The 26,004-nt window shown below is 50.9% G+C and overlaps 2 protein-coding genes across 2 annotated transcripts in view; one reads left to right on the top strand and one right to left on the bottom strand.

Moving 5' to 3' along the window:
• SLC25A42 (solute carrier family 25 member 42) overlaps nucleotides 1-23,425 on the bottom strand; it is a 30,789-nt gene extending 7,364 nt beyond the window's left edge. Inside the window, exons 1-2 of the mRNA XM_045853370.1 lie at nucleotides 23,337-23,425; nucleotides 2,336-2,448 (exon numbers count right to left, since the gene is read on the bottom strand). Of these exons, the coding sequence (XP_045709326.1) occupies nucleotides 2,336-2,416 (81 nt within the window). The 5' untranslated portion in view covers nucleotides 2,417-2,448; nucleotides 23,337-23,425. The remainder of the gene's footprint in view (nucleotides 1-2,335; nucleotides 2,449-23,336) is intronic.
• Nucleotides 23,426-23,580: 155 nt separating this feature from the next.
• The window catches only part of SUGP2 (SURP and G-patch domain containing 2), a 61,528-nt gene continuing 59,104 nt past the window's right edge, over nucleotides 23,581-26,004 (top strand). The window contains exon 1 of the mRNA XM_045853507.1: nucleotides 23,581-24,068. The gene's annotated coding sequence lies outside the window, so the exon portion shown is untranslated. The remainder of the gene's footprint in view (nucleotides 24,069-26,004) is intronic.

The following is a 26,004-nucleotide window of genomic DNA, read 5'->3' as shown; positions in this document are numbered from 1 at the left end:
ACTTCAGGAACCAGTGTCTGTGGCTATTCGGCCAAGGCTAGGGTGACGATGCCAGTGGCCAACCCATATCACATGCTCCCACAACCGCCTTGGGGCCAGCACTTCCCTTGCTTCTTTTCTTCCCTCACATGTCCATCTGCGCCCTAAGCATCTCATCGGGTTGGAGTCTCCATTCCTCCAGCTGATTCTCACAAGCAACCACAGGGAGCATCCTGGAACATTCCAGACTGGAGATGCCCCTATCTTGCCTCAGCCCACAATGAGCGAGAATGGCAAGGGTCAGGTCATTCAGTGATCCCAGGAATCCATGAAGTCCCATGCAGACCAGGTGCCCTGGGGACATGCAGTATAGGGTGGGGGTAGGCATGAGCCCCTTGGCCCGCATGGGGCCACCAGTCTACGGAGAGAGCAAGACATGAACTAAATCTCCGACAAAGGCACACAGTCACCAGTCCAGGTAGCAGCTCTGCAAGGAGGCTGGCTTCTGCCCAAAGAGACATGGGGAGCCCCCATAGTGAACAGGCCATTTCCACTGTGACCAGAGAAGAGGCGGCTCCTGTGGCAACCAGGATGGAGTGGCGAGGCTGAGACCAGAGAGGGTGCAGCCAGGGGAGACTGCCAGGCATTTGGGGGTAAAACTGGCAGCTAGCTCAGGGCAACCCTTCGCCAAGTTTGCTCAGCTCAGTGGTGGCCCAGGGGTGCGGGGCTGGGCCCTGAGTCTGTCTGCACTCCTAGCCTGATTCTGACTGCAGTGACCAAAGGATGGCCTCTCTGGCCTCCCCTTTGTCCTCTCTGACACACTGAGAGCTGTCTCCTGGTCCAGGAGACACCCACTCCCAGATCCTCTCCCCTGTGTCCCAGCTGCTCCCAAGGGATGTGTACCCTGCAACCTGGCCTCCACCCTGCATGGCTCCAGCTCCTTCCCGTCAACACCCTAGCATGCCTTCTGCCTGCCTAGCCCACCCCTCCCTAAAAGAACAACTTCTAGAGCGGCATTCTTCCTCCTGTTTCTGAGGCAGAGCTTCACCAGAGGTTCCACCTGCTCCTTGCTTGACATGGGCATCACTGGGGACTCCAGCCTTTCCTGGGTCACACAGCAAGGTCCTGCTCATTGGTCCCATTGGTTTTAAGAGATGTGGATGTCAGAAGGATCAGTGGTACTCCTAGCACCAGTTCCCTGGCTCAGTTTCCTCTCTGTGAACCAGTGAGCAATGCTCACCCCTACTGTGAGCAAAGGGAATAGCCCACAGCAGCCCACATGCCTGCCCGCACTGGAGGCAAAGCCAGCGTGTCCTTTTCGCCTCTTTCAGCGGGTTACTCCCGGTACAGTCTGAGGGTCTCACAACTCCAAGGCCAGCTCTGCGAGTCTGGAACATGTGTCCTTAAACCCTACTCTCAGGGTGGCTCTGGGATGCTCTGAATTCACTTCCTGGCTCAGCATAGAGGGCTCTTACTGCCCACAGTAGTTTATTCTTTGAAGAGCTCAGGATGGGCATCACAAAGTGGTCAGTGTGCCTGTGTCCTGCATGGAGGGATCCTGCAAATGAAGTACGAGGCAGATGGTCCGATGGAGAGAACGGGGCCATCACGGCCTGGCCGTGAGCTCCACGAGAAGACTCTGGGCTTCTTAAGCAAAGAAATAGGATTTCCAGGGTGAGCTCCCACGTCAGGTTGGCCAAGAGGATCAAGACTGATGTCAGGTGGGTGGCGGGCACAGAGGAGGATGTGCACTGGGTGTCCAGGCATGTGATGGAATGGACAGATCTCTTGCTGGCCAGCCGAGGGGATGTCTCCCTCATGCTCTGCTGGGAAGTTCACACAACTGGGAGGGACACGCACATCTACTGCAGGCTCACCCTCACTGCCCCACATGGTGTGGTGATGGTGGCCCGACCCACTGGCCCCTGAACCAGTCCTCCCACCTGCCTGACTCTTTGCAGGGCCGTCTGGCACCTGGGAAAGGTCGGGAAGGTCGGGAATATTCTGCTGCACTGCCCAACCTCTGAGCTGGTGGACTCTCAGACCTGCTTGAAAGCACCTGAGCTGCACCCAGAGCTGGGGTGGCCCATCCTCACGGCAGACCCTGAGTTGGCCGAATCTTTTGTGTGCACAGATCTGAATGAGAAGAGGGCTTCTGGGCATCTTCTGATGTCTCAGCTGGTTTGGGGCAAGGCTTTGGCTTCTGGCCCAGTGCTCAGGGGGGCTGAATTCACATCAAAAGTGGGACTGTCAGCATCCCCCCCCACCAGTGTGTGTGTGGGGCCTGATATGTGATGGGTGCATATGCACAGAAGAGGGACCCATGAGGACACACACGAGGAGGCCAGGTACTTGCCTTTGAAGAGATAGGTGGGGACAGGATGGCCTCGGCATCCTCCTGCAATCGCACCGCGCCTTCCTTCACACCATTACCCATTCCAGGCTTCTGGGGACAATGGAGACTTGGTCCTGTGGAGTGAGGTGGACACGAGACGTGGTGAGAAAGGGCCTCCCCCATCTGCCTCACGCCCTGGTCACTCGAAACCAGAACCATCTGAGTGTGATTTTCCTAACCTGGTGTCTGTCTCCCTACAGGGAAAAGATGCTGCACCAGCATCCAGATGCCACAGTCCCCTCCACTGATGGCACAATCATTTACAAAAGCCTTTCTATTTGATCATCACAAAAGGCCTCTGAGTCATCTGCCATTTTAATCTCACACATTGCAATGGGGCAGGTGGGCTCAGAGAAGTCAAGTGCTCCTGGGGAGGTCACACAGCAGGAGGCAGGGGCACGGAAGGCTGAGAGGCAGAGCAGTGGGACAGCCAAACACCCACCGGGCTCCAGACAGCTCAGACCCGAGCCTCTGCCCACAGAAACAATTTTAGAAAGTGAATCTTTTCTTACTGTATGGCTGCCTCTTCTTTGTAGCCGATTTATAGCAAAGGGCCCTAATGCTTGAGGATTCCTTGCTGGGAACCTACATTTATCCTCTGGGTGGAAGCACACACAAAGCTCAGCCAACCGCAGTGAGGGGACCCAGAGGACAAAAGGGTAAAGGACAGGTGACATCAAGAGGCTACCATGCACCAGTGTCCTTTGAGGTCTCTGTTCCTATGCTTTAAAATGATCCAATGAATCAATACATTTTCCTGTATAATGATGCAAATGATGCAGATGTGCCCTGAGCAGGCCGGGGAAGTCCCTCTTGCCTCTGGGTCCTTCCAGTGCCAGTGTGGAAGGTTCTAGAAAGCACAAGTGGGATTCTACTTCACTGACCCTCTGCCATTGTTTCCTACTCAAAACAGGCTCTGGAAGGAAGCAGACCCAGCTGCTTTCAGAATGGAGCAGGAAACACAGGGACGGGCCCAGAGCCACCTGAAGTGCCCAGGAGAAACCAACACCCAGGGGGTGTGATTACAGTGCGTGGGGGCCGAGGTGAGTCAGAGACTTCCCAGTGGCCAACTCGGGAACAATCTGAGCAACAGAACCAACAGAGCAGTGCTGGGTTACAGTCCAAAGAATAAAATATCCCCACGAGTCCACACTGGTATAAATGAATGATTGAATGAATGATTGAATAAATAAATAGGGAGACAACTATCCCATCAGAAGAATCCCAAATAATTTGTGCCTATGCCGCACCCTCAAGGAAAGGGAGCAGGACTTCCCACCCTTAGGTGTGTAAGTAGTGACTTCCTCCCAAAGGGACAGGAAAGAGGGAAGAGGGCAGCTTTACAGAGAACCTGACAGACACCACCTCAGTCAGGGGGTCAAGGCCAACATCACAGTGAAGAGCCATGTTGACGGCATGTGCCCTGGTGTCTGTGTGATGAGAAGAGCCCTTCACATCTGTGGTTCCCCTCCCCCCACCTGTCACCCCAGTCCAGCCGTGAGAGAAACACCGCACACATTCCAACTGAGGGCGCCCTACAAAACACCCCACCAGCTTCAACAATGTCAATGTCACCAACCAAGGAAGACTGAGAAATTGTCTCAGCCCAGAGGACCCTATAGCACATTAAGGAGCCATGATGCCTAAATATTGTATGAGCTCCTGGGACAGAAAAGGGACATTAGGGAAAACAAAGAACATCTGAATAAATTATGGACTTTAGTTAACAGTAATGCATCAGCATTTTGAAAAAAATACAAACAGAGCCACTTTAAAATGGACTCGGAGCTGCCATCCCAGAGCACTGCCGTGCATGTCTTATGCCTCAAACCTTTGGAATGTTGACACAGGGCAAAACAGCCCTCAGAAGAACACTGTGTGCCAGACAACTGTTTGCAAGGATACCAACAAAACCAGCTGGACTAAAAATTTAAAACATTGTTTATAATTAGTGTCACTATGTTAGCTTATCTGCACCAATAGAAATGCATTCCTGCTATTGATGTCACGGCTCCCCTTCCTTTCTCATCGATGCCCGTTGCCTTGTCTCCTAATTGGAACATGATTTGCGTTTCTGCCTGAATCAGTGCTTTCCTAATGGCTGTTCCTTTTGATCTTAAATACATGCTTGTTGCCTTTCACTTTGGTGCTTTTTTTTAGATTCACAACTTGTTCATTAGTTTTGATCTACGTACCATACTAAGGTAAGATGTTAAAAGGGAAGAAGCTGCGTGTGTGGGGTGTAGGGCCTGTGTTATGTGTTGTGTAATTTTTCTGTAAATCTGAAGCTGTTCACAAACATAAACCAGGCCTCAGTAGTGTTTTCAAGGCAACTGCTGGGGAGTTGGCCTGTGGGACGCACTGAGACTGCATCACCCCCACTCTAGCACCTCCAGCTGTGGCTCATACCACCTCAATGCTCGAGGCCCTGGGGATCGTCCTTGCGTCTAGGCGCAGATGGTGCTGCAGCTTGTGAGCACGATGAATGTGAACACATTCTGTAGAACCTTCCTGAGGAAGGAGCCAGCCCTTTGCGTACCTGCAGTGGGTGAGGAGCCTGTGGCTGGGCTCCCTCCCCAAGCTCCTGCTCCAAGTTCCCCAGGAAGGTAGGTACTCACGGGCTCAGACCCCTGAGCTGCTCCTGGAGCCCACTGGACCTGATGCAGGACCTGCCCTGGTAACTCAGTACAGACAGCTCATTTGGGCCTCAGTGGGGTGGAAACAGTCAGAAACAAAGTCTGCACACAAACTGGTGCAGACCTGTAAGAGCGTGTCACTGCAGGTGGCAGAGGTTTGAGGTTGGTCACGAGGAAGTCATCTGCAGGGAGCTGAATGGTGGCTTCCAAAAGACATATCCACACAGAACCTACGAATGTGATGTTCTATGGAAAAGGGTCTTTGCAGATGTAATTAAGGTAAGAATCTTGAGATGAGATCATCCTGGATTTAGGATGGGCCCTAAATTCAAGGACAAGTGATCTGTTAAGAGACGGAAAAGAAGCCTGGGTTGAGCCCTGTCCTATGAACCAAACAGTCACTGGTTCGATCCCCAGTCAGGGCACATGCCTGAGTTGTGGGCCAGGTCCCCATTTGGGAGCTTGTGAGGTTTCTATCACGTATCAATGTTCCTTTTCCTCTTTCTCCCTCCATTCCCTTCTCTCCGAAAGTAAATAAAATCTTAAACAAAAAGAAAGAGAGTGACAGAGAGAGAGGGAAAAGGAGACCTAGAAGGTGAGGCTGGAGTGCTGCCTCAAGTCCCTAGCTGCAGAACTCCTGTGGCTCACAGCAGCTGGAGCTGTGAGGGACGATGCTGATGCCACGATATTATTGACTACAGCCCCTCCCTCCCTGAGAGCCTCTGCAGGGAGTGGCCCACACAGACTTTGAACAATTTTGAACATCTAACCTCCAAAACTTAAGCCACACAATTTTGTGGTGATTTGTTATGGCAGCCACTGGAAACTAAGCTAGGGCCCTTGTTAGGAGAGAACCTGGGGGGTGCCAGGGCCCCCTATACCCGCAGAGCAGGCAGTCGCAGCCTGACAGCTACTTCTGCCAGGACCCCTATGCCACCCTGCTCAGCTCCCCAGGATTGCAGGGTAGAGAGAATGTTCTTGCCCTGGAGGATTGCAAAAATGGAGGGAGGGGGTATCTCAGGGTTTCATCCCTCAGGCCAAATGCTAATTTCTCTAAGAAATAAAGAGCTCTTTGCTCTTTCAAAACAGTTTTTAAAAAACAAACAAACAAAAAACAACCAACAAAGACAAAATAAGGCAAAGAAACAGCCAGGTCACCTGAATGAAACAACTTAAAAATATGACAGGTGCCCACCTGTGCATGTGATGGGAAAGGCAGGCGCCACCCTAGGGAGGGCTGTTCGCATGTCCAGGGCCACAGTGCAACCGTGCGGCATGACAGGGTGTGGAAGGAGGGATGCCCAGGGTGGCACCTCTTTGCCTTAGGACATGTGCTGAGCCCCAACACTTGAGTACAAAGACCTGCGAGCCAGTAAGGCCACCACTGGCTGCTGGCCCCAGTGAAGGGGAGGAGGGAGACATCCCTGTCTTGTATGCCCATGGGAGACTGCCACCTAGGTTTTTACTGATGGGCAAACCGACCTGGGTCTGGTGGGGCGCTGCCAAGGGGTGAAGCACAGGAGCAGACCAAGCATTTGCAGTGTGCTGTCAACGGCCATGGGGACGTGCCGGATGTGGCAGGGGCCGAGGTAGAGGGGACTGGACTTTTCCTCAGTTATAGCTGACATATGATATTATATTAGTTTCAGCTGTACAACATATTGATAAGACAGTTATATAATGACAAAATGATCCCCCAATAAGTCTGTGCCCATCTGACACTGCACACAGTTGTTACGATGTTATTGACTATATAGTCCTATGATGTAGTTTACATCCCTGTGACTTTTTATAACTGGCAATTGTACATGCACTCACCAGTAACAGAGAGAGGACATAACCCAGGTGTGACTACCGCCCCCCCCCCCCAGCCATAGTGCCCTTCTGTGGTCAGACCCTCTCCATGCTCTCCACTAGTCTCCCCCCACAAACAGCCACATGATTCTGAATTCACGCACACTGGCCCCAGGGAGGCCTCCCCGCACTGAATTGCACCTCCTACTGCCCTGCATGGCATCCGGGTTCAGGGCAGTCACCAGGTCCCTTTGCCGCTGGTGTGGGGACACCCTGGCTGGGTCTCCTGTGTATATGACCAGCACCCCCAAGTTGGGACCCCTCATCTATGCTCAAGAACGTGGGCTCCTTGGCCATCATTAGCTAAATAGTGACCAATGGCCCACGTGGCCCAGGCTGAGACCTGGAAGGTCTCAGATGACACAAGCAACCCACGTGCCAGAGCCACCTGCTCCTGCTCTGACTTCCTTCAGCCCCTGCAGCACCTGCTACCCTTCCTCTCCCTGGAGCAAAAGGCCAGGGATTTGCACCAAGGGAGGCAACTGGGCAAGGAGGGCTCTTAATGTTCTTTTGTTTCTCTTGTACCTCATTCCTTCTCTTATTGCTAGTAATACCAAATTTCTTTCTTTTGAAAAAATGTTTTCATATGTTTATTAGCTAACTAGTTATTTGTGTTAAGAAATCTTTTTAACAATAACCTACACTAAGAAATACATTTTACATCATGCATTCACTTATATTCACATATACTCATGCATGCATGCCATAAAGAAAACGTTTCAGGAAGTAAAAGATAGCTTTTATTTTGTTTAAAGTGCCATTTGCTCTCCTCTATTTAATTTCAGTAAACCTGATTACAACCAAGTAAATTTACTTCATGAATAATGGGTCTCAACCAGCAAACTCAAACCACTGTGTTACACATTGTGATGTAAGAAGTGATCTTCATCTCTTTGTTGTTAAAAAAAGAAACAATAAGAGACAAGCGACTCATCACATATCTAACTTAATTACAATTTCAGCCAATACCAGGAGTGGAATCTTAAATCAGTCAATCTGGAATCACCTGGTCAACAATGGTAAGATCACCTGCTTGATATACCCCTGCTGTCCTCTAAATGAAGGTGACCTTGCTACACAATCTACTCTTTGCTATTAACCTCCCTGTCCCACCCTTCCACCTATAAAATTATACAGGTTCTCAGAGCTCCTTTCTGTTAGATGGGATGCTGCCTGATTCATGAATCTCTGAATAAAGTCAATAACATCTTTAAAAGTTAGTTGGATTTTGTTTTGTTAACATTATATATTACATTATATATGAGTATACGTGTACACTCAAATACATGCACACATCTGGGAGGTACTGGGCCCAGGCGGTGCCCTCTTGTGTCTCCCATCACAGCAAAAAGGTGCTCTCTGGGGTCACAAGTGCCCTGAGTTCTCCAAGGTTGAGAAGTATGAGAGGGAGAAGCAAATCACAGCCCAGCTGTGGGGGGTGCAGGGTGAGATGGGGTGGCCACCTGCTCAGGGTAACATAGTCTTCCTTGACAAGCACTTGCACACCTGGCCAGGACTTTTAGGGTGAGGCAAAGCCCAGCTGGTACTCGTAGGCACCATTTTGAAGGGGACACAGATTTTGGTTTTGCTTCAAAACCCACAATTGGTCTTTTCAAAACAAGTCACTTGCAAACTCAAAGATGGATTCTTAATAAAGTGGTATCTGGGCAGGGGAGATGGGATGTTAGATCAGGCCAGTTATAAATGTTTGCTCCTAAAAAACGTTAACTCATACAACTCGATACTAAAAAAACAAGCAACCTGATTTAAAAATGGGAAAAGGATCTGAATAGACATTTTTCTAAAGATATACAAATAGCCAGCAGATAATGAGAAAGTGTTCATCACTAATCATCAGGGAAATGCAAATCAAAACCACAGTCAATTATACCTCAATTTAAAATATCAAAATTATAGTGAGATATCACCTCACACTTGTTAGAATGGCTATTATCAAAAAGACAAGAAATGCCCTGGCCAGGTGGCTCAGTTGGCTGGAGCACTGTCCCACGCACCAAAAGGTGGCGGGCAGGCTCACGGCACACACCTTGGTTGTGCACTCGGTCCCCAGTGGGGCCATGCGTGGGAGGCAGCCGATCAATGTTTCTCTCTATCTCTCTCTCTCCCGCCACTCCCCTAAAATCAATAAATGTATCTTAAAATTCTTTTTAAAAAGTTCAACTACACAATCCTGAATTCAGCGTGAAAGCTGAGGAACTTCTGAAGTGAGCCGCCTGCATGGCCTTGGATGGTTCACGGACGTGCAGAACAATGTGGGGGAATTGGGTTTATGTGAGGTTTGTGGTGGGGTCTGGGATTGTTCCTGAAAAGTACCTTTAGTGCAAGAAAAAAAAAAATCTGTAACTATGTGTGGTGATGGCTGTTAACTAGGCCTACTGTAATTATTTCTCAATGTACACAAATATAAAATGATTATGTTGTACACCTAAAAATACTATAATGTTATGTGTCAATTATATCTCAATAAAAATGCAAACCCCACCCCCACCCTTCAGGTAAGAAAGGCAATATACACAGGGACAAAGCACAGACTGCATGACAGCAGGACCTGACCACTACTTCTGCAGCAATCAGTCTAATCCGATGGGGACTTGGTCAGTGACTGCAGCCTTCCTAATTTTTGCTCCTGCTTTTAACTCCAAATATACCGCCCAACCCACAGGCAGCAAACACAAAGCCAAAGGGCCAAATCTGGCCCTCCACCTTGTTTTATCTGGCCCAGCACCTTGTTTCTACCCGGCAGCAGCACCGAGCTCTCGCTTAACAGTTAGGGAGTAGTTACATTTATACAGTGCTAAAACTACATTCGGCCCTTTGAAGGCAACTGAGAAGCTGATGTGGCCCCTGGTGAAATGAGTTTGACACCCCTGCCCTAACCAGTCACATAGGTTTCCCTATGCCAACAGCCTTTGGGGGAGCCCTGGACCCTCCCTTCTCCAGAAAGCCCCTTCTCCCCTGCCTGCCTTGAGTCTCTGCCAAATGCAGGGGTGGCAGCTGGCCCCCTGGCTCTGGCAAGCTCTGAATAGCAGGCTCTGTTCTCAGTTGGGTTGTCTTCCTTTATTTCCACAGGTAACTTATGAACAGGGAAATCCCACAGTAGCATGTTGGGGGCACTGGGAAGGATACAACATCGCTTCTGTGGGGTTCCTGCCAAAAGCACACAGCCTCCCTCTGATCATGAGGAAATACCGGACCACACTGAGGCATGCTACAATGGATTGAGACGTTCTCAGCAAATGTGTGAGGGCTGAGGAAAGACCGGGGAACGGTCACGGATCAGGGACGAAGTAAGAGATGGAGGACTGAGTGGGAGTGTGAGCCTGGACCAGAACGGGAGCATCATGGCAAAAACCGGGCAAATCTGAATTGGCTCTGGAGATGAGTCCGAGCGTTGCATCAGGGCGGATTTCCTGGCTCAGAAACTCATGTGGTGACAGAGATGCTAACACAGGGAGAAGCCAGGTTGAAGGCAATACGAGACTCTCAGTAACTTTTGTCACTCTTCTGTAAGTCTAAAATTTTTTCTGAAAAACCCTACTGGAAACAATGCATTGAGAAATCCAGTAGCTTCTGGGATGTGCCAAAGCATTCAGAGAAACACATTTCAGATGTCTGTGGCTTTTGAAGAGCTGGCCCAGTGACCTGGCTCCTGTCTGTCCACTCTGTGTCCGAGCCAGGGGCTCAGCATTGTGGGCAGGGTAGGGGGCACCAGCAGCTGTGGGAGCCCCTGAGAGCGATTCGAGCTGTGTGGTCTGTGGGGTGACCAGTGCTCTTCCTGGCAGGTACACCCTGACCCTGACGTCTCCTTGGAGGTGGGTGCTGGGGGTCGGCAAGTGCAGGGCCTCAAGCCAAGGCTCTCGCTGGGGCCCAACTCTGGCTCTGCCATGGGGTAAGAATGGGGCAAAGGGAGACGCTCTATACAATGGCAGCTATTGTTTATTAAACCCTTTGCTCTGTGCTCTCTGACCCAGTCGGCATCAACCCAGGCTGCTTCACAGATTGCAGAGGCTGAGGCACTGGGAGTCCTTGCCTGAAACCACTATGGTGGTAACCGCTGCTGCCGACCGCTGGGGCACTGCTGGCTTATCTCCCCACTTTGGCAGTGAGACTTGGAGAAGCATGACCAGAACAAGGGCCGAGGCAACCCCTGTCTTGATGCACATGTAAAACAAACACAAAAACAAAAACAAAAAACAAACAAAACCAAGCTTCAAAGCCACAGGGAGCCCAGCTCCCAAGCAGTCTCAATACTATTTCATCCTGAACAATTCCCGTTCTCCCGAAGGAGCTCCAGTGCAGGGGAGGCAGACAGGAGGCTCTGGTTGCACCCCGAGGGCCCCTGAAAGCACAGACAAAGCCCAAAGCACAGATCCCGACAGCTGCAGGAGCCAATCTGGTGAGCTTAAGGGATAGACATCAACGTGTGCCTGTGGGTCTGAAACCCCACTGTGTAGACAGAGGTGTAGAGTTGGTGCAGGGCACAGGGCCGTGGCAGTATGGGGCGGGGCGCCTGCTCTGCATCCTGGTCCCTGCAGCCCTCACACCTTCCCTCCACCCCAACGCTCACTGTGCTGCCCTCCCCCTACACCAGCCCAGCCCTCCACAGGGCACTCAGGGCCTGGAGCCTGGCCAGTGGGCACTGAGGGGAATGCACTCCTTCACTCCTGGTAAGAAGACCTGACAGCAGGAATGGTACCACCAGTAGGACCAGGTTGGGAGGCCCATGAGCAGGGGCCGGAGGTCCTACAATCCTCTTATCCTGACACTGAAGGAGATGGTTCTAGAAAGGGGAGCCATAAGGATCACCTTGGTTCAACATTTAAAGGGCTGTGGAGAGCTGAATAAAGGCCCCCAGAGGTGTCTATCTTAACGCCCTGGAACCTGTGAACATGCTACTTTATATGGCAAGGGGACTCTGCAGGTGTGATCAAGTTACGGATCCTGAGGTGGGGAAACCTTCCTGGATTATCAGCATGGCCCCCATGTCATCTCATGAGAGGGAGGCAGAAGGGTTAGAAGAGATGTGACGACTTCAGGAGCTGTGGAGATACTACAGCGCTGGCTCTGAAGTTGGAGGCAGGGCCATCAGCCAGAGCTCGGAGGTGCCTCTGGGAGCCAGAGAAGGCCGGCACAAGCTGCTTCCGAGAGTCTCTAGAAGTGTGGCCCTGCACACTCATTATGGGCTCTGACCTCAGAACTGAAAGACATAGGCCTGTGTGGCTCTCTGCCTCTGTATGTGTGACAGTCTGTTACAGCAGCCACAGGACACTGACACAGGATGTCACAGGAAGAGGTGCAGCTTTTGGGGGGTGGGGACCCTGCGGACAGCTCAAGGGAGTCACAGGGAGGCCGATTCCAGGCCAACGCAAGACAATGAGATACCAGAACAGCCAGCATTGCCTGAAGCCCAATAGCTGCCCAGGAAGATGGTCACTCAGTCTCGGTGCCAGGCCCTGCCAGCCCTGGGGGCATAGCAGTGAACAGGCACTTGGCCTGCCTTCATGAAGCAAGCAAGTCACTCAGGGAGTGACACAACTCTGAAGGAGGCAAGCAAGGAGCTGACCATGTGAAAGGGGCTCAGACTCAAGACTGGGTGGCTGGGCCAGCCTCCCTGAGAGACGGTGTTGGGGCAGAGGCCCCAATAAACAGAGAGTGGGCAGAGAGTTTGGTAGGTGCTGCATTCCAGGCAGTGAGACAGGAGGTACCCAGGCCCTGGGGCTGGAGCTAGCTGACCAGTGAGAGGGAGGGGAAAAGAGTTGGGTTGAGGGAGGCAAGGGTTACTCTGGGCTACAGTTGGGGAGGGCGCAGTGAGGCAGGGAAGCCCAGAGAGGACACCTATGGGGTCACTCAAGTGAGAAGGTAGGGTCTTAAGGAGGGACTCAGGAGCCCACCCAAGCTCTGCCTGAGACCTGGGGTTGGTGGAGCTGTTTTCCAGGAGGGGAAGCTCGGGTGGCACCAACGTGGGGGCAGGAGGCCCCTGTTTGAGGGCCTCACCCTCGACAGCATTGGCATTCACGTCCCTGTAAGGGACAAGTGGCCCTTCCCCACTCCCCCTCTCCAAGCTTCCCCAAGGAGAAGAGGCTGTCAGGATTTCCAGTCCCACCTGGTCCCACCACATCACCGGGGAGGGTATGAGAGAAAATCATACAAAGCACCTAAGTTTAATGAAAAATACTCTAAAAACCACCCATGTGGTCCTGTCCTGGTGTCGCTTCCCTCACCCACTCACCCCTGCTTCATCACCCCCTGATGGGCTGGTCATAATGGTCATCCCTGTGGTCCCCATGGGTCCAGTGGTAGAGGGTTGCACCCTGACCTCCCCCACTCACAGGTCAAGGAAGTATCTCCTTGCGCAATTGGGGAGGCAGAGTCACAGGGTCAAAGCTGGCTCTGCCCTTCACCAGGTAAGTGCCCTTCATCTGCTCCTGGGTGCCTTGTGGCACCATCGGGACCCAAACACAGGACCATGTTCTCTAGACTCATCCTGCCAAGGTCTGCCTGAACCTACCCCAGAGAACCCCGAGTCCTCCTCACACACAGGGAATATAGACGGGGCAGCCACTCTGCAAATCAGTCTGCAGGCTCCTTAACTAGCTGAATTTGGGGTTACCACATGACCCAGCAATTCTGCTGCTGGGCATGTGCAAAAATTGAAGCTAGGTCTTCTGCCAAATCCCTGTACACAAGGTTCACAGCAGCACTAGTGCCAAAAGGTGGAAAGAGTCCAAATGTCCATCAGCAGATAAATTGGTAAACAAAATGTGGTCCACCCATACAGTGGAATATTATTCAGCAATAACAAAGCATGAAGCACTAATCAGGCTGCAATAGAGATGAACCTCGAAAATATCACACTGAGGGCAAGAAGCCAGACACAAAAGACTGTGTGCCAAATGACCCCATCTACACACACAGCAACATGACGTGATCCGGCCACACAGTGGAATGATATTCATTCTTAAAATGGAGTGAAGCACAGACACAGGCTACTACATGGATGAACCTCGTGAGTCAGTCATGAAAGGACAAATACTGTGTGATTCCACTTATGTGAGGTCCCTAGAGTAGTCAGCTCATAGAGACAGAGAGTAGAAGCGTGGGTGCCTGAGGCTAGAGAAGAAGGATGGGGTGTTCGTGTTTAATGGGAACAGGGTTTCGGTTGGGAAGATGAAAAGTCCTGGAGATGGATGGTTGTGGTGGTTGTACAACAATGTGAATGCACTTAATGCCACTGAACTGTGCACTTTAAAATGGTTAAGACAGCCCTGACTGGTGTGGTTCAGTTGGCTGAGAGTCTTCCCCAAAAAGCAAAAGGCTCAGTTTGATTTCTGGTCAGGGCAGATGTTTGGGTTGCAGGGCCTCGTCTGCAACTGATCAGTGTTTCTCTCCCTCTTTCTCCCTCCCTTCTCTCTCTCTAAACGTAAATATAAAATCTTTTTTAAATCTTTAAAAAATAAAATGGTTAAGATGGTACATTTTATATTGTATACATTTCATCACAATTTTAAAAATTCAAGCACAGACAAAACTCTTCGGTGGTGATAAAGATCAGAATGGGGTTGCCTGTGCAGGGTATGACAGGCGGGGCACAGAGGAGCCAGTTGCAGGCTTGAAACGCTCTGTACAGGCAACACTCTGTACATGTGTGAACACATGTGTAACAATTCTTTGAGTTGTACACTCGGGAGTTATTCAGATTACTGTGTAAGTTCTATTACAAATAAAGAGGTTTTTAAACAGTAAATCAAATGAGCAAACAACCAAACACCAGACCTGCCCAGCCCCTTCTAGGCCCACTGAGCACTGTGTTCCTACACACCAGGGGACTCTAATAGGGCCAGAGGGACAGTGTGCCCTACTTGCTATCCTTTCCCTTCCCCTTCCCCTGTGGAGAACACCTGCTGACGACTTTGGCAACGACTGAAAGTCTGGAGAGCATTAAGCTGAAAGGTGGGCCACATGTGCAGTGGATGTCCAGCCCCCTTCTTGGAGACAGCACCCTGGGCAGCCACCCCCTCCACCCCCTGTCACCTTGGACAAGGGGAGCTTACCCTCCTCAACAACCTGAGGGACCCTGGCCAGGTCATGATCTCACACCCCTGGGTTCAAAGTGCAAGATCCAAAGAGATCTTTGAGGGTGTCCCTGGGCCAGGAGGTCCTCTTTCCCAGGGGAGGGGAAGTAGGTTGGCCTGAGGGCAGTGACTCAGAGTCAAAGCCAGGAGTGGGGAGGCAGTGTCTGCACACTGGGGATGTCCAGGGACCCAACGTGTGGGAAGAGCCTGGACTTTTCCAGCCTGGAGCCACAAAGCCCCCTTTCTGGTTCAGCCAGTTTGGGATGGGTTTCCAATCCCTGCATCTCCCAGAGCCCTGACCTGTGTATTTCCCTGACCCCTCCAGCCCTGGGGTGCATCTCCTACCAGACATAGCATCCTGTGGCTCCAGCGGGCCCAGCCTCAGCATGCTCTTCAGGGGCACCTTTAACCAGTACCATGAACTGGGATCAGGTGTGTCTTCCCCTGTAGTGGGGCAAGAACTGGGGCACAGGTGCAGTGGGGCTGACTCCCTCCGACCCCTGCCCGCCACAGGTGGGTGGCATTTCCAGACCAGCCCCAGTGAACAAATGTTCATCTTTTCACACAGTATTTCTGTTCAGGCAATCTTTCCACTTATCAAACAAACAAACAAAAAAAACCAAAGTGAAGTGGGGTGGAGTAGGTGGTCACGTCAGCAATATAACTGACTGAACACCATTGTCTAGAAACTGTGAACCTGGGGTCACAGGATCCTAGGGATCCCAGCCTGTGAGCCCCACACTGCAGCCCCACTCCTTGTGCATGGTTGTCCTAATCCGCAAATGCAAGCAGGTGCACACAAGCATAAATGTGCACACAGCCACACCCAACACCCTTGGAAGCTTCCTGCCCGGGGGACCATTCATGCCAGCACAGACATATTTGCACAAATGGGCAATCTCTTGGTCGATGGAGTGTACAAGCAGCCACAGAACAGATACCATAATGTCTTGGTAAATAGAAACCAATTAACATCCTATCTGGCTGTTGATAAATGTCTCTCCTTTTTCCAGTTAATGAGCATTAACTTCTGCTTAAGAGAACCAAAGCATCTTACATAACCACAGCTCCCTGTTAACCCGAACCCAGCCAGCAGCTGTGTGTTCCTCCCTGCTTCACTCACTTCTGTGTGTGCCTTTCATACAAACTCTGGTAACTACAACCCTGTGCTACAGCCTCTACAGGTCAGACACACAGGCATCCAGTACTGAAAGCTCCGGAACATTCTGTAGTTAATCATTCTCCTTAGTCCTTGCACACAGTGCTGCCACACCTGTTGCCAATTGCACTTGGTGTAACCTAAGACAACTGAGGCCCTCAATGGTACCAAAAGGGTGTACTTGTATAACATCCAAACCCCAAAAGCCTGTGTTCTCACTACACTGAGCCTGGCCTGGCACTGGCACCTACTTAATTATTTGCTGGATGAGTGAATCAATTCCCTGGACATGCTGAGTTCTGCTCTGGCTGCATTCCCTCCATGCCTAGCAAACCCCTTCAAATCCTTCAAAGCCTGTCCTAAACATCCTGGCCTCCCCTCCCCAAAGTTAGCTGTCCTGTCTTTCACTGAACACTCCATGGTTCTCTGCTGTGTTGAGAGGGGCCACTTTCCATTTGCTTCCCCTGCTAGGCTGGGGGTTCCCAGGAAGGTCAGGGCCTGGGTCATGCTCAGTGTTCACACCACTGCAAGGAGGCAGGTGCTTTTGCTCCTGCCTCCACGGTCTCTGCCTCATCCTCCAAGTGGGAACACATACAGGCTTCTTGCCACACCATGCTGGTGTTCTGAGGGTTTAGCATGTGACTTTGGACTAATCTCCCCAGACCTCAGTTTCCTCATCTGTTACTCTCTTCCCTGCCTGGTGCTGCTCAGATGGGTCACCGGTAATGGTTGAATATTGTTCGGCCTAACAAGGAGTCAGACAGGGCTGGGAGAAAGCCCACCTACCACCACTGACCTCCCGGCTCTCACCATTCAGCTGGCCACCTTCCATGCCAGGGCCTCTGAAATGGCTGAGCATGGACTTCTGGAATCCAGCCTCCCCACTCTCCCTCCTCCAGGTTCATGTCCCCACACTGTTGAATAAACTTGGATAGCAGTACCCCACTGCCCATCAAAGGTGGTCATTTAGGAAGCACCTGCCCCCCACCAAGCTCCCCACCACACCATCCTCACTGCCCAGCACAACAGTGGTTCAATCTCCAACTGTCAGGGCTGGCTGAGCATCATTTGGCTCTGGCCAATGTACTCCAGGAAAAGGGGCAATGAGAAGCCCCCCAACTGCCCATTCTTCAAGGCCTGGTTCTTATGCAACCCCTTGCCAGATCAATGATAGACCAGCCACAGGCTGAAGCCTGACCAGTAGTGGGTAGCATTTCCCCATAGTGCTACAAGCCAGGAGTACCACCCTGTCCCCTCCCAAGGCCACAGGGATCTGCCAACAACAGGCCAGGGGGAGAGTCTCACATACTCCCCTAGCTCTGAACTATTCTGACAGGTGTTTTCAGGAGCGCCTATCCCAGAATCTCTGGGGATACTCATGCAGGACTCCTAAGCCCTCACCCAAGACTTCAGTCAGAGCCACTAGAGTGAAGCTCAGGAATCAGCCCTTTAGACAGGACATGCTGCGCTGACAAATACTGGGGACCTTGTGGGTCTTGGGTCAGCATGGCTATAATTGAAATATACAGTCACTTTTCCAATTCATCCCATGGCAAAGGCAAGGGGCCTGGAGAGGAAGCGACAGCTCTGACATCTCCGGGGCACATTTCATCACAGAAGCCTGGAAACCCTTCTCAAGGCCTGTCTCCAGCTCAGGTCCCCATCTCACAGCTGGGAAGGCCACCAGAGGCTCTGAGCCCACGCCTGCTGACCATGCTGGCCCACAATGGCCTCAGTGTGAGCCGTCTCTTCCACTGGCCTTCCTGGAGTCTCTCACCAGTGCTACAGGTCAGGTCTCTTAGTATCCTCTTGGCTTTCTCTTGGGTCTCACATGTCCAGGCTCACTCATTCCCTCTGCTCACAATGCTTTGCCATTGAGCAAACTCCTTAATAGCTTCAGATCTTGGGGAACCTTCCCGGACCCCTGAATTAGCACCCTAGCCTCTGATCAGGACCAATCAATTACAGTGCCCTAATCACTCGGTGAGGGTCTAATCCACATCTGCATACCCTTCCCTTCTGAGCCCCTATGTTTCTGCCTCCTCTGAACCTGTCCCCAGGACTGGCACCCAAATGCTGTATTTAGATTGTAGAATGAGGCTGTGAGTTTATTCCACTCCTGGAGGCCCTACTGATGGGGGCATTCCAGGATGGTTTACAAACATCTGTGTTTAACAGCAACTGAAAGCACAGTGCTACAGCTACTTGTTTGGATTCAGACCAACCTACATTTGTCTGGGTTCCCCCATGTTTTCCTGGTGTGTCTTTGGGCAAAAGCCCCCTTGAGCCTTGGTCTCCTTTCTATAGAACCGGGAGAACCTAGGACCAAGCTCTCAGACCAGTAAGCACTTGCTAAGGGGTGACAAAGAGCAAAATTGACATATACACATTCACTTCTCTGGGTCCTTACTAGCTCAGGGCAGATGTCTCCACCCAAAGAAAGGGAGGCATGTGATCAAGGGAGCCCACAGGGGCTGTCCACGGGGCCATCTGGAGGGGCTGGGAAATGTACTCCATTCCACTGGCCTCATCTTGCCAAAAACAGCGGAGGCAGCTGGACAAGCACTTCTTCAAATAATGCCCTCAGGGGATTCTGGCTTCACAATTGTAGAGGTTAAATTGGGTCCTCCAAAGTTCCTATCTACCCAGAACTTCAGAAGGTGACCTTATTTGGAAATAGGGTCTTTGCCGCTGTAATTAGTTAAGGATATTGAGAAGAGATCCTCCTGGACTTAAGGTGGGCCCTAAATCCAATGACTGGTGTCCTGAGTAGAATATACAAACACAAAGGGAAGAGGGCCCATGGAGACGGAGGCAGAGAGCAAAGCAATGAGGCTGCAAACCAAAAGACCCAAGGGTTGCCAGCAGCCATCACAAGCCAGGATGGATTCTTCCTCAGGACCGTTGGCAGGACCAACCCTACTGCCTTAGTCTGTTCAGGCTGAGGTAACAAAATAGCACAGATGCAGTGGCTTATAGACAACAAAAAATGTATTTCTCATTGCTCTGGAGACTAGAAGTCCAAGATCAAGGCTCTGATAGCGCCTATCTTCTCACCACGTCCTCACATGGTGGAAGGGTCTAGGTAGCTCTCTGGGGTTTCTCTGTAATGGGCACTAATCCCACTCAGGAGAGCTCCACCCTCAAGACCTAATCACCTCCCACAGGGCCCACCTCCTGATAACACTGCATTGGGGATTAGGTTTCAACAGATGAATGTAAGCGTGAGACACAAACTTTCAGTCTACAGCACCTGCCAACACCTTGATTTTGGCCTTCAGTCCTCCACAACTATGACAGAATTTCTGTTGTTTTAAGCCAGCTAGTTTGCTATAATTTGTTACAGCTGCCCCAGGAAGCTAACATAGCAGGAGTCTGAGACCAAACCTGCCAGTGCTGGCCCATCTCTTGGCTAGTGGCCTGGCCTTGAGGTCACTGCTCTCCTTCTGGACTGAAAGGGCACTCTGCTGGCAGAGCTTCCGCAGAAAACCTGGCTTCTGGTGAACTCTGTTGAGACCCCGGAATCCTAGCACTCAGCTGCGGGAAAAGGTACTCAGTGAAGAAAACAAATGTTGACAAGCGCATTTTAAAAATAGCACAGTAACCAGGGAGGGGCTGCGGGAAGGGGAAGGTCGCTCTAATTTTTGAGCTGAGTATGAGTTTCATTATTCCTTCTACTTTGTTCTTTCATGTGCACACTATATACTTTTTGTTAAGCAGTAATAAAACCCAAACAAGCTAACAGCTCTGATCACCGCAGTATTCCTATAATGCCTAACAGCCAAAATAGAAAAGAATGAAAAAATGGGATGGCATGTGGGAAAAGGCCTGATCTCAGTCTGATGACGCCCTCTACCTGGCGCCAATAACAGGAAAACACCAGCGACTAAATCTTGAGATGGCTTCCCAAATTTAACATCTGACTTCTCTCAATCTCATCTGACACCCTCTTTCTTTTGCTAGATCCAAGTGGAAAAAATATTCAGCGGTAGCTGAATGGTTCTTCTAGCCAACTGTTCTTGCCAAGGTACCTTGTGCCAACACCTCAGGACGTGTCCTGGGACTCTGGGCGATGCCCCACCAAACCCAAGGCTTCCTTCAGAGCTTTGCAGAGGAGGAACTCGAATAATTCCTGGATTGAACTTTAATCTAACTTTGGAAGAGAAACAGAAATCTAACATTTAATTACCATCACATGGGCCAGAATCCCTAAGAGATGGACAGGAAGCAGGGAAGTGACATTCAAAAGGATCTCTTGGGTTGTTTTTTAACCTATCAGATTGGAGAGACCAGAATACTTGATTTAAAAAACTATCCTGGCTGCTGGAGGAGGAAACAAACATTCCAACTTCACAGCTGAGAGACACTTGACCACTGAACCTCTCTGGAGGAACATTCATCTTTCTAATAGACACATCCTTTGGCCTGGCCACTCCTAGGAAGTTGCTGCCTTGGATGTAAGCTCCATGAAGTCAGCGAGGTTTCAAAGTGCCTGCACCACACATGCTTACTACATATTCGCTCATGCATGAGTCTATCTATTCAGTACAGCTAAATTTATAAAAGAAAGTATGAGCGACAACTTAGTAAGAGGCTGCATATAAATCAACATATGTACTTGATAAAATCTGATGCAAATTTACCAGTGGTTTAAAAGGGGCAGGGGATATACTTCCCCCCATCTATGTCCCGCATCACCCAGGCACAGTCTATCTCTGAAGGAAACAGAAGAAATTAACCATGGTGCCTCTGAAGGGAGATGGGGAGCAGGTACAGGAACACCCACCTATTTCACTATATGCTTTTACAACTGTCTTTTTGTTTTTTTCATGTACATAAATTACCTTGTCAGTTTATATATAAGTTTATATATTTGCATATGTATATATAAAATATATGCATGCATGTATACATGTATATATAAAATGGGTACACAGTATATGTATGTATAAATCTGTATATATATCTGTATCTGTGTATGACATCTACATATATGCACACAAATACACACACATTTTTTAAATGATTCCTTTTGAATTCAGACAGAAAATTCCAATGGCTTCAGTTTCCATAGGAGAAGCTGAAAGTGACATGACCCTCCACCGTCCGGCACATTCCAGCATCATCTTCACAGGCAGAGATGGGGGCTGGTAGTGGTGGTGGGGTGGTCTTATAAGAGGCACTATGCAATGGGTCCAACCTGTGGCCTGCAGACCATGTGCAGACCAAAATGGCTATGAATGTGGCCCAACACAAAATCATAAATTTACTTAAAACCACTTTTTTGCTCATCAGTTTGCATTAGTGTGTATTTAACGTGGGACCCAAGACAACTCTTCTTCCAGTGTGGTCCAGAGATGCCAAAAGTTTGGACACCCCTGCCAGGAAAGGAAATGTTATTGCTTTTTTTTTTTTTTAAAGATTGTATGTATTTATTTTTAGAGAGAGGAAAAGGGAGGGAGAAAGAGAGGTAGAGAATTATCAGTTGGTTGCCTCTTACACGCCCCCAACTGGGGACCTGGCCCACAACCCAGCCATGTGCCCTGAATGGGAATTGAACAGGTGACCTTTTGGTTTACAGGCTGGTGCTCAATCCACTGAGTCACACCAGCTGGGATACATTATGCTTTTTAACAACAGAGCCACTTGTCTTCTGTGCTGCACACTTGCAAATCATACTCCCAGGATTGAAAAGTTTCAGAAAAAGTAGCTCCAACACCACACCAGGCTCCAGTTTCGCAGTTTAGGTCTAAGTGTCTGTTACATTAACTCCCTCACTCTGACAGTGTGTCCTTACTCTGGGTTCATCAACTTCAAGGGTCCAAGGACCTCCTATGGTTCAGCAAGGAGCCTCAGTCTGTGAGAGTGGGGACCAGAGGTCCCACAACTACCTTCTAAATGACCCTGCTAGGGGCAGCACCCCAGAAGTTAAAGCCCTGCTCTCCCAGCATTCCCACCCCTATCCCAGGGTTCAGAGACTGGTGCTCCAGCAGCAATCAGGGGCTGCCCTTCCAGCTCAATTTTCCCAGACCCAGTCAAAGTCATGATGCCTGAAGAACAGCTGCAAGGATGGCGGGGGTCCCCTACCTTGCCAAACTTTCAGAGATAAACACAACAGATGAGCAAAAATGGGGGTGGTCCACAGAGAAAGATAAGTAATGCTTATGTAAGGGTGAGCTCTGTCTCAATTCAAGTTACTTTAGGCTTGTTAAATTTAAATTAAAATGGAGATAATTCTGGTTTTGTCTGGGATGGGATTATTCTAAGCCCAGAAGGCACTTTATAGACTATTATAAATCAAAAGATAATATTGGGTGGGCTTTTATTTGGCAGGGGTGTTGTGCAGTGATCCTGAGATAGCAAGGTTTGGAATATTGGAGTGCCTTGGGGGCTGTTGAGGATTAAGAGGGCTGTAAGCACAGGTGCATGTAGAAGTACCAGCACATGCACTGATGATGGGATACGTGAGTAACTGGAGTGCTGCTAGGGCCACAGGGCAGGTGGTGGTAGTGGGAAGCACCAGAGGGCCCTGAACCAGGTTGCTGAAGGGAAGGGCAGGGAGAGGGACACAGACCTGGATGTCAGCAAAGTCGGTAAAGTGATATCAACAGGCCCAGATGTGAGTAGAGGGCTGTGAGTTTGGCGTCACAGGCTCAGGTGTTGGTGTGGGAATGCAGGCCCAGTTGGAGAGGCGAGGTGGGGTGAGATGAAGGGGGAGACAGCTCAGGGTGTGGGGTATCATCAAGAGGGACGGTCTCAGGCGATGTGGGGGTGTCCATGAGAGGGGGCGCGGCATCAGGTGTGTGAAGGGGACCATAAGTGGGGACACAGCCTCAGTTGCATGTAGGGGTGCAGATCCAAATGTGCGGGGCATCTAAGAACGTGGCCCTAGGGTATGTCAGCGAGGCGGACAGTCTCAGGTGTGTGTCAAGGAGAACGGACCAGGTGTCAGGTGCGCATGGACTGACAGTGAGAGGCTCAGATTTGGCTACGGTGGCCCCCAAGGAACACCAGACGCAGAGTGTGAGGGTCAGGGTGGGGGGGGAGCTTTGTCCTTTCCCTGCCCCCGAGACGCTGCTGTCATGTCTCGCCTTGTCCGCCCCCGCCCCAGGACCCATGACAGGGCCATGCCTGGTCCTGGCTTGGTCGGAAGGGCACTGGCCCCCCAACGCCTGTGGCTCCCCCCCCCCGCCCCGCCCGCGCCCCCCACGCTTGCTCACCGGCTGGGACTTGTCGCCTCCGCCGCCACAGCCACCTCCTTCAGCCGCCGGGGCTCCACCTCGAGCACCCCCCAGCGCGCGCCACGGGGGGAGGGGTCCATGATGCCCTCCTATTGGCTGAAAGACGACCAATCAGTGCTTGAGATGGCAATGACTGGTGAGCATAAAGAAGACGGGCAGCCCCTAATGCCAATCGCTAAGGGGTAGAGGCGGGGCTGTTGGGAGACATTCTGGGTCCCTGGGGTAGTCCCGCCTGGTGCGAGGTGCTGGAAGGTGAGGATCTGGAGACAAGCGAAAATTGGCAGAAGACAGGCATCACCGATGACCAATCGCTGGAGAACAAGAGTGGGGCTTTGAGGTGGCCGGAGCGACTGGTGCCAGAGGGACGGAGGGAGTCGCCCAGAGGGCGACGAGGACTGGTTGCGAAGCTGAAGATGGGCAGACACGGCGACCAGTCACAAGGGCCGTGGGCGTTATGCCATGGGCGGGGCTTGAATACGCAAGGTGCTGCGCTTGTCCCTGAGCATGGCGGCCAGAGGTGCTCTCTACACCCTCGTCAGGTGCCCTGAAGCTGTGCTGAGTGAACTTGAGCCATCACGGCTGCTGGACTTGTGGATAATGCTGGTCCCCTCCCCGCCATTCCCCTGCAAACAAGGCGGAGAGGGTCAACTCGCTGGAGGTCATTCAGGCTCACCTCTGCAGTTCTGGGTTGGTGTGAAGACGTGGAAAAAGGTGGGACCTTACGCACTTTGAGATCTTTCTGGAAGGGTGTGACTTCTTTGAGTTCCTGCTCTCTGTCCCGGGATCCAATGACACTTCAGTCTGGCCTCTTCCCTGATAAATCTTATTTGAATTGTAAGCCTTTCCTTATTCTTAACCATACTCCCTTTAGTTCAAAGCGAACTTTGACCCTTTTACAGAAACTGAAAGGAGCACAAAGAGGTTAAGCTCCTTGCCTGACATCACAAAGCTTTTCAGTGGCTGGATTTGGGTGTGAACCTAGAACAGTCTGCTTTTTGGAAGGGGGTAAGGCAAATGTCAAAGAACAGCCACTGGAGGCCTAGGAGACTTGGGTTCCAATTTCTGTTCGACCACTGACCCATGGCACAACCCTGGGCACATTGATCCTCCATTTCCTCATAGGACAGTGATTCCTATGCCTGGAGAACTTACATCCCAGCCCTTGCCTTGACCTTGTGGTGAAAGCATTTGACCCACAGCAGGTCACATCAGGTCTGTGAGCCTCAGCCCCTTTGAGATGTGGTTCATGGAATTCTTTGCAAACAGACACCAGCAGTTTAGGGAGCCATCTGTCATCTAGTGCTCTGTCATCACTGGCACCTCCCTCCAGCCTACCCTGTTCTCTGACTCCCTTAATCTCCCGGGCAGAGAGGGTTACAAATGTTCCCAGTTACTGGCTCTTACTACTCCAGGTGCAGACTTGGGGTTGGTGGAAATCCAGTTCACAACCAGAGAGGCCTGGGAAGTTAGCAAGGCTGAGCTAAGCGTTAACAAGGGTTCATATTTCAAGGCTGTACTAGTCCCTGGTAAGTGATTAATCCATGACGTCTCAAAGGGCCCTCTTGGAGGAAATGACTTGGGCTCACACCATGAAAGTCAGTATTCCAAGGCCACCCTGACTCCTGCTGGTCTCATGATATTCTTGCCTCCTCCTCCCATTCCTCCTAGTGTTGTCTTCCCTGAAACTTCAAGGTCCTGGTATCCATGTTCCCATCCAGAGAAGAGGAGGAACCAGAGTCTGCCTACTGACCACCTACTGAAAGTGTCAGTTCCTTGCCAGGCCTTGTGCTTCCCAAACACCCGTGTTATCATGTGACTTCCAGATGGGGGTGACGGTGCCCACTTTGCAGATGAGAAAACCTAGCCTCATGTGACTTCTGTTTCTTCCTGAAATAATCGAGGGCTAGGTTTGAATCCCTGCTCCTTTTGACTTGCTGGTCACAGGGCCTCCAGCAAGGGACTCAAACTCTCTGCCTCAGTTTCTCTAACTACCTCCCAGGATTGATGGAAGCATTAATTAATTGAATGGAAGTAAAACTCACAACTATATTGGTCTGTAACAAGTGCTCTCGAAGTGTCTGATGGACAAATTGTTCTTGGGGCCCTTTTGCAAATAGCACTTTATGGAATGTAGACAGAGACCAACTACGGGTCTGGCCTGTCATCCCAAGAGGGAGATATTAATGCCAGAGGAGGTCCTACTCACAGCACCCACCTGCCAGACACTGAAAGGGAAGCAGCAAGCTCCTGGAAAATCCCACAGTACCCCAAGGAGAGTGCCAACTGAGGCAAGGGTCAGGCAGTGGCCTAGCACCCAGCTGCCTATCCTGACGGTGCCAGAAACACTGGCTGGGCTCTGGATTCTGTGTGCTTATCAGCAGGCTGGTGTGAGCCAACCTTTCTATAGCCTTCCAACAATGTCGGCAAAGCTCCTTGGCATCAGCAAATGACACCCCCCCTCTGGGCACCCTGGATGTGCCTGGCCAGGGTGTGCAGGATCCTAGCTCTTCTGAGCTGGCCTGGCTGGCCCTGGGCAGGAAACTGCCTCTTTGCCCTCTAGTTTCCTCTACCTTTCTGGGTTCCCAGGAATCATCTCACACAACAGCAATGAGCCAGGCCTAGGCACAGTGACAGGGCTTAATCAACC

This window comes from Phyllostomus hastatus, unplaced genomic scaffold, assembly GCF_019186645.2.
Source record: "Phyllostomus hastatus isolate PE091 unplaced genomic scaffold, TTU_PhHast_1.1 phas_contig_98, whole genome shotgun sequence".
Classification (NCBI taxonomy): Eukaryota; Metazoa; Chordata; class Mammalia; order Chiroptera; family Phyllostomidae; genus Phyllostomus; species Phyllostomus hastatus.
The sequence above is the reverse complement of the archived record's forward strand: the minus strand, read 5'-3'. Positions and strand labels throughout refer to the sequence as shown.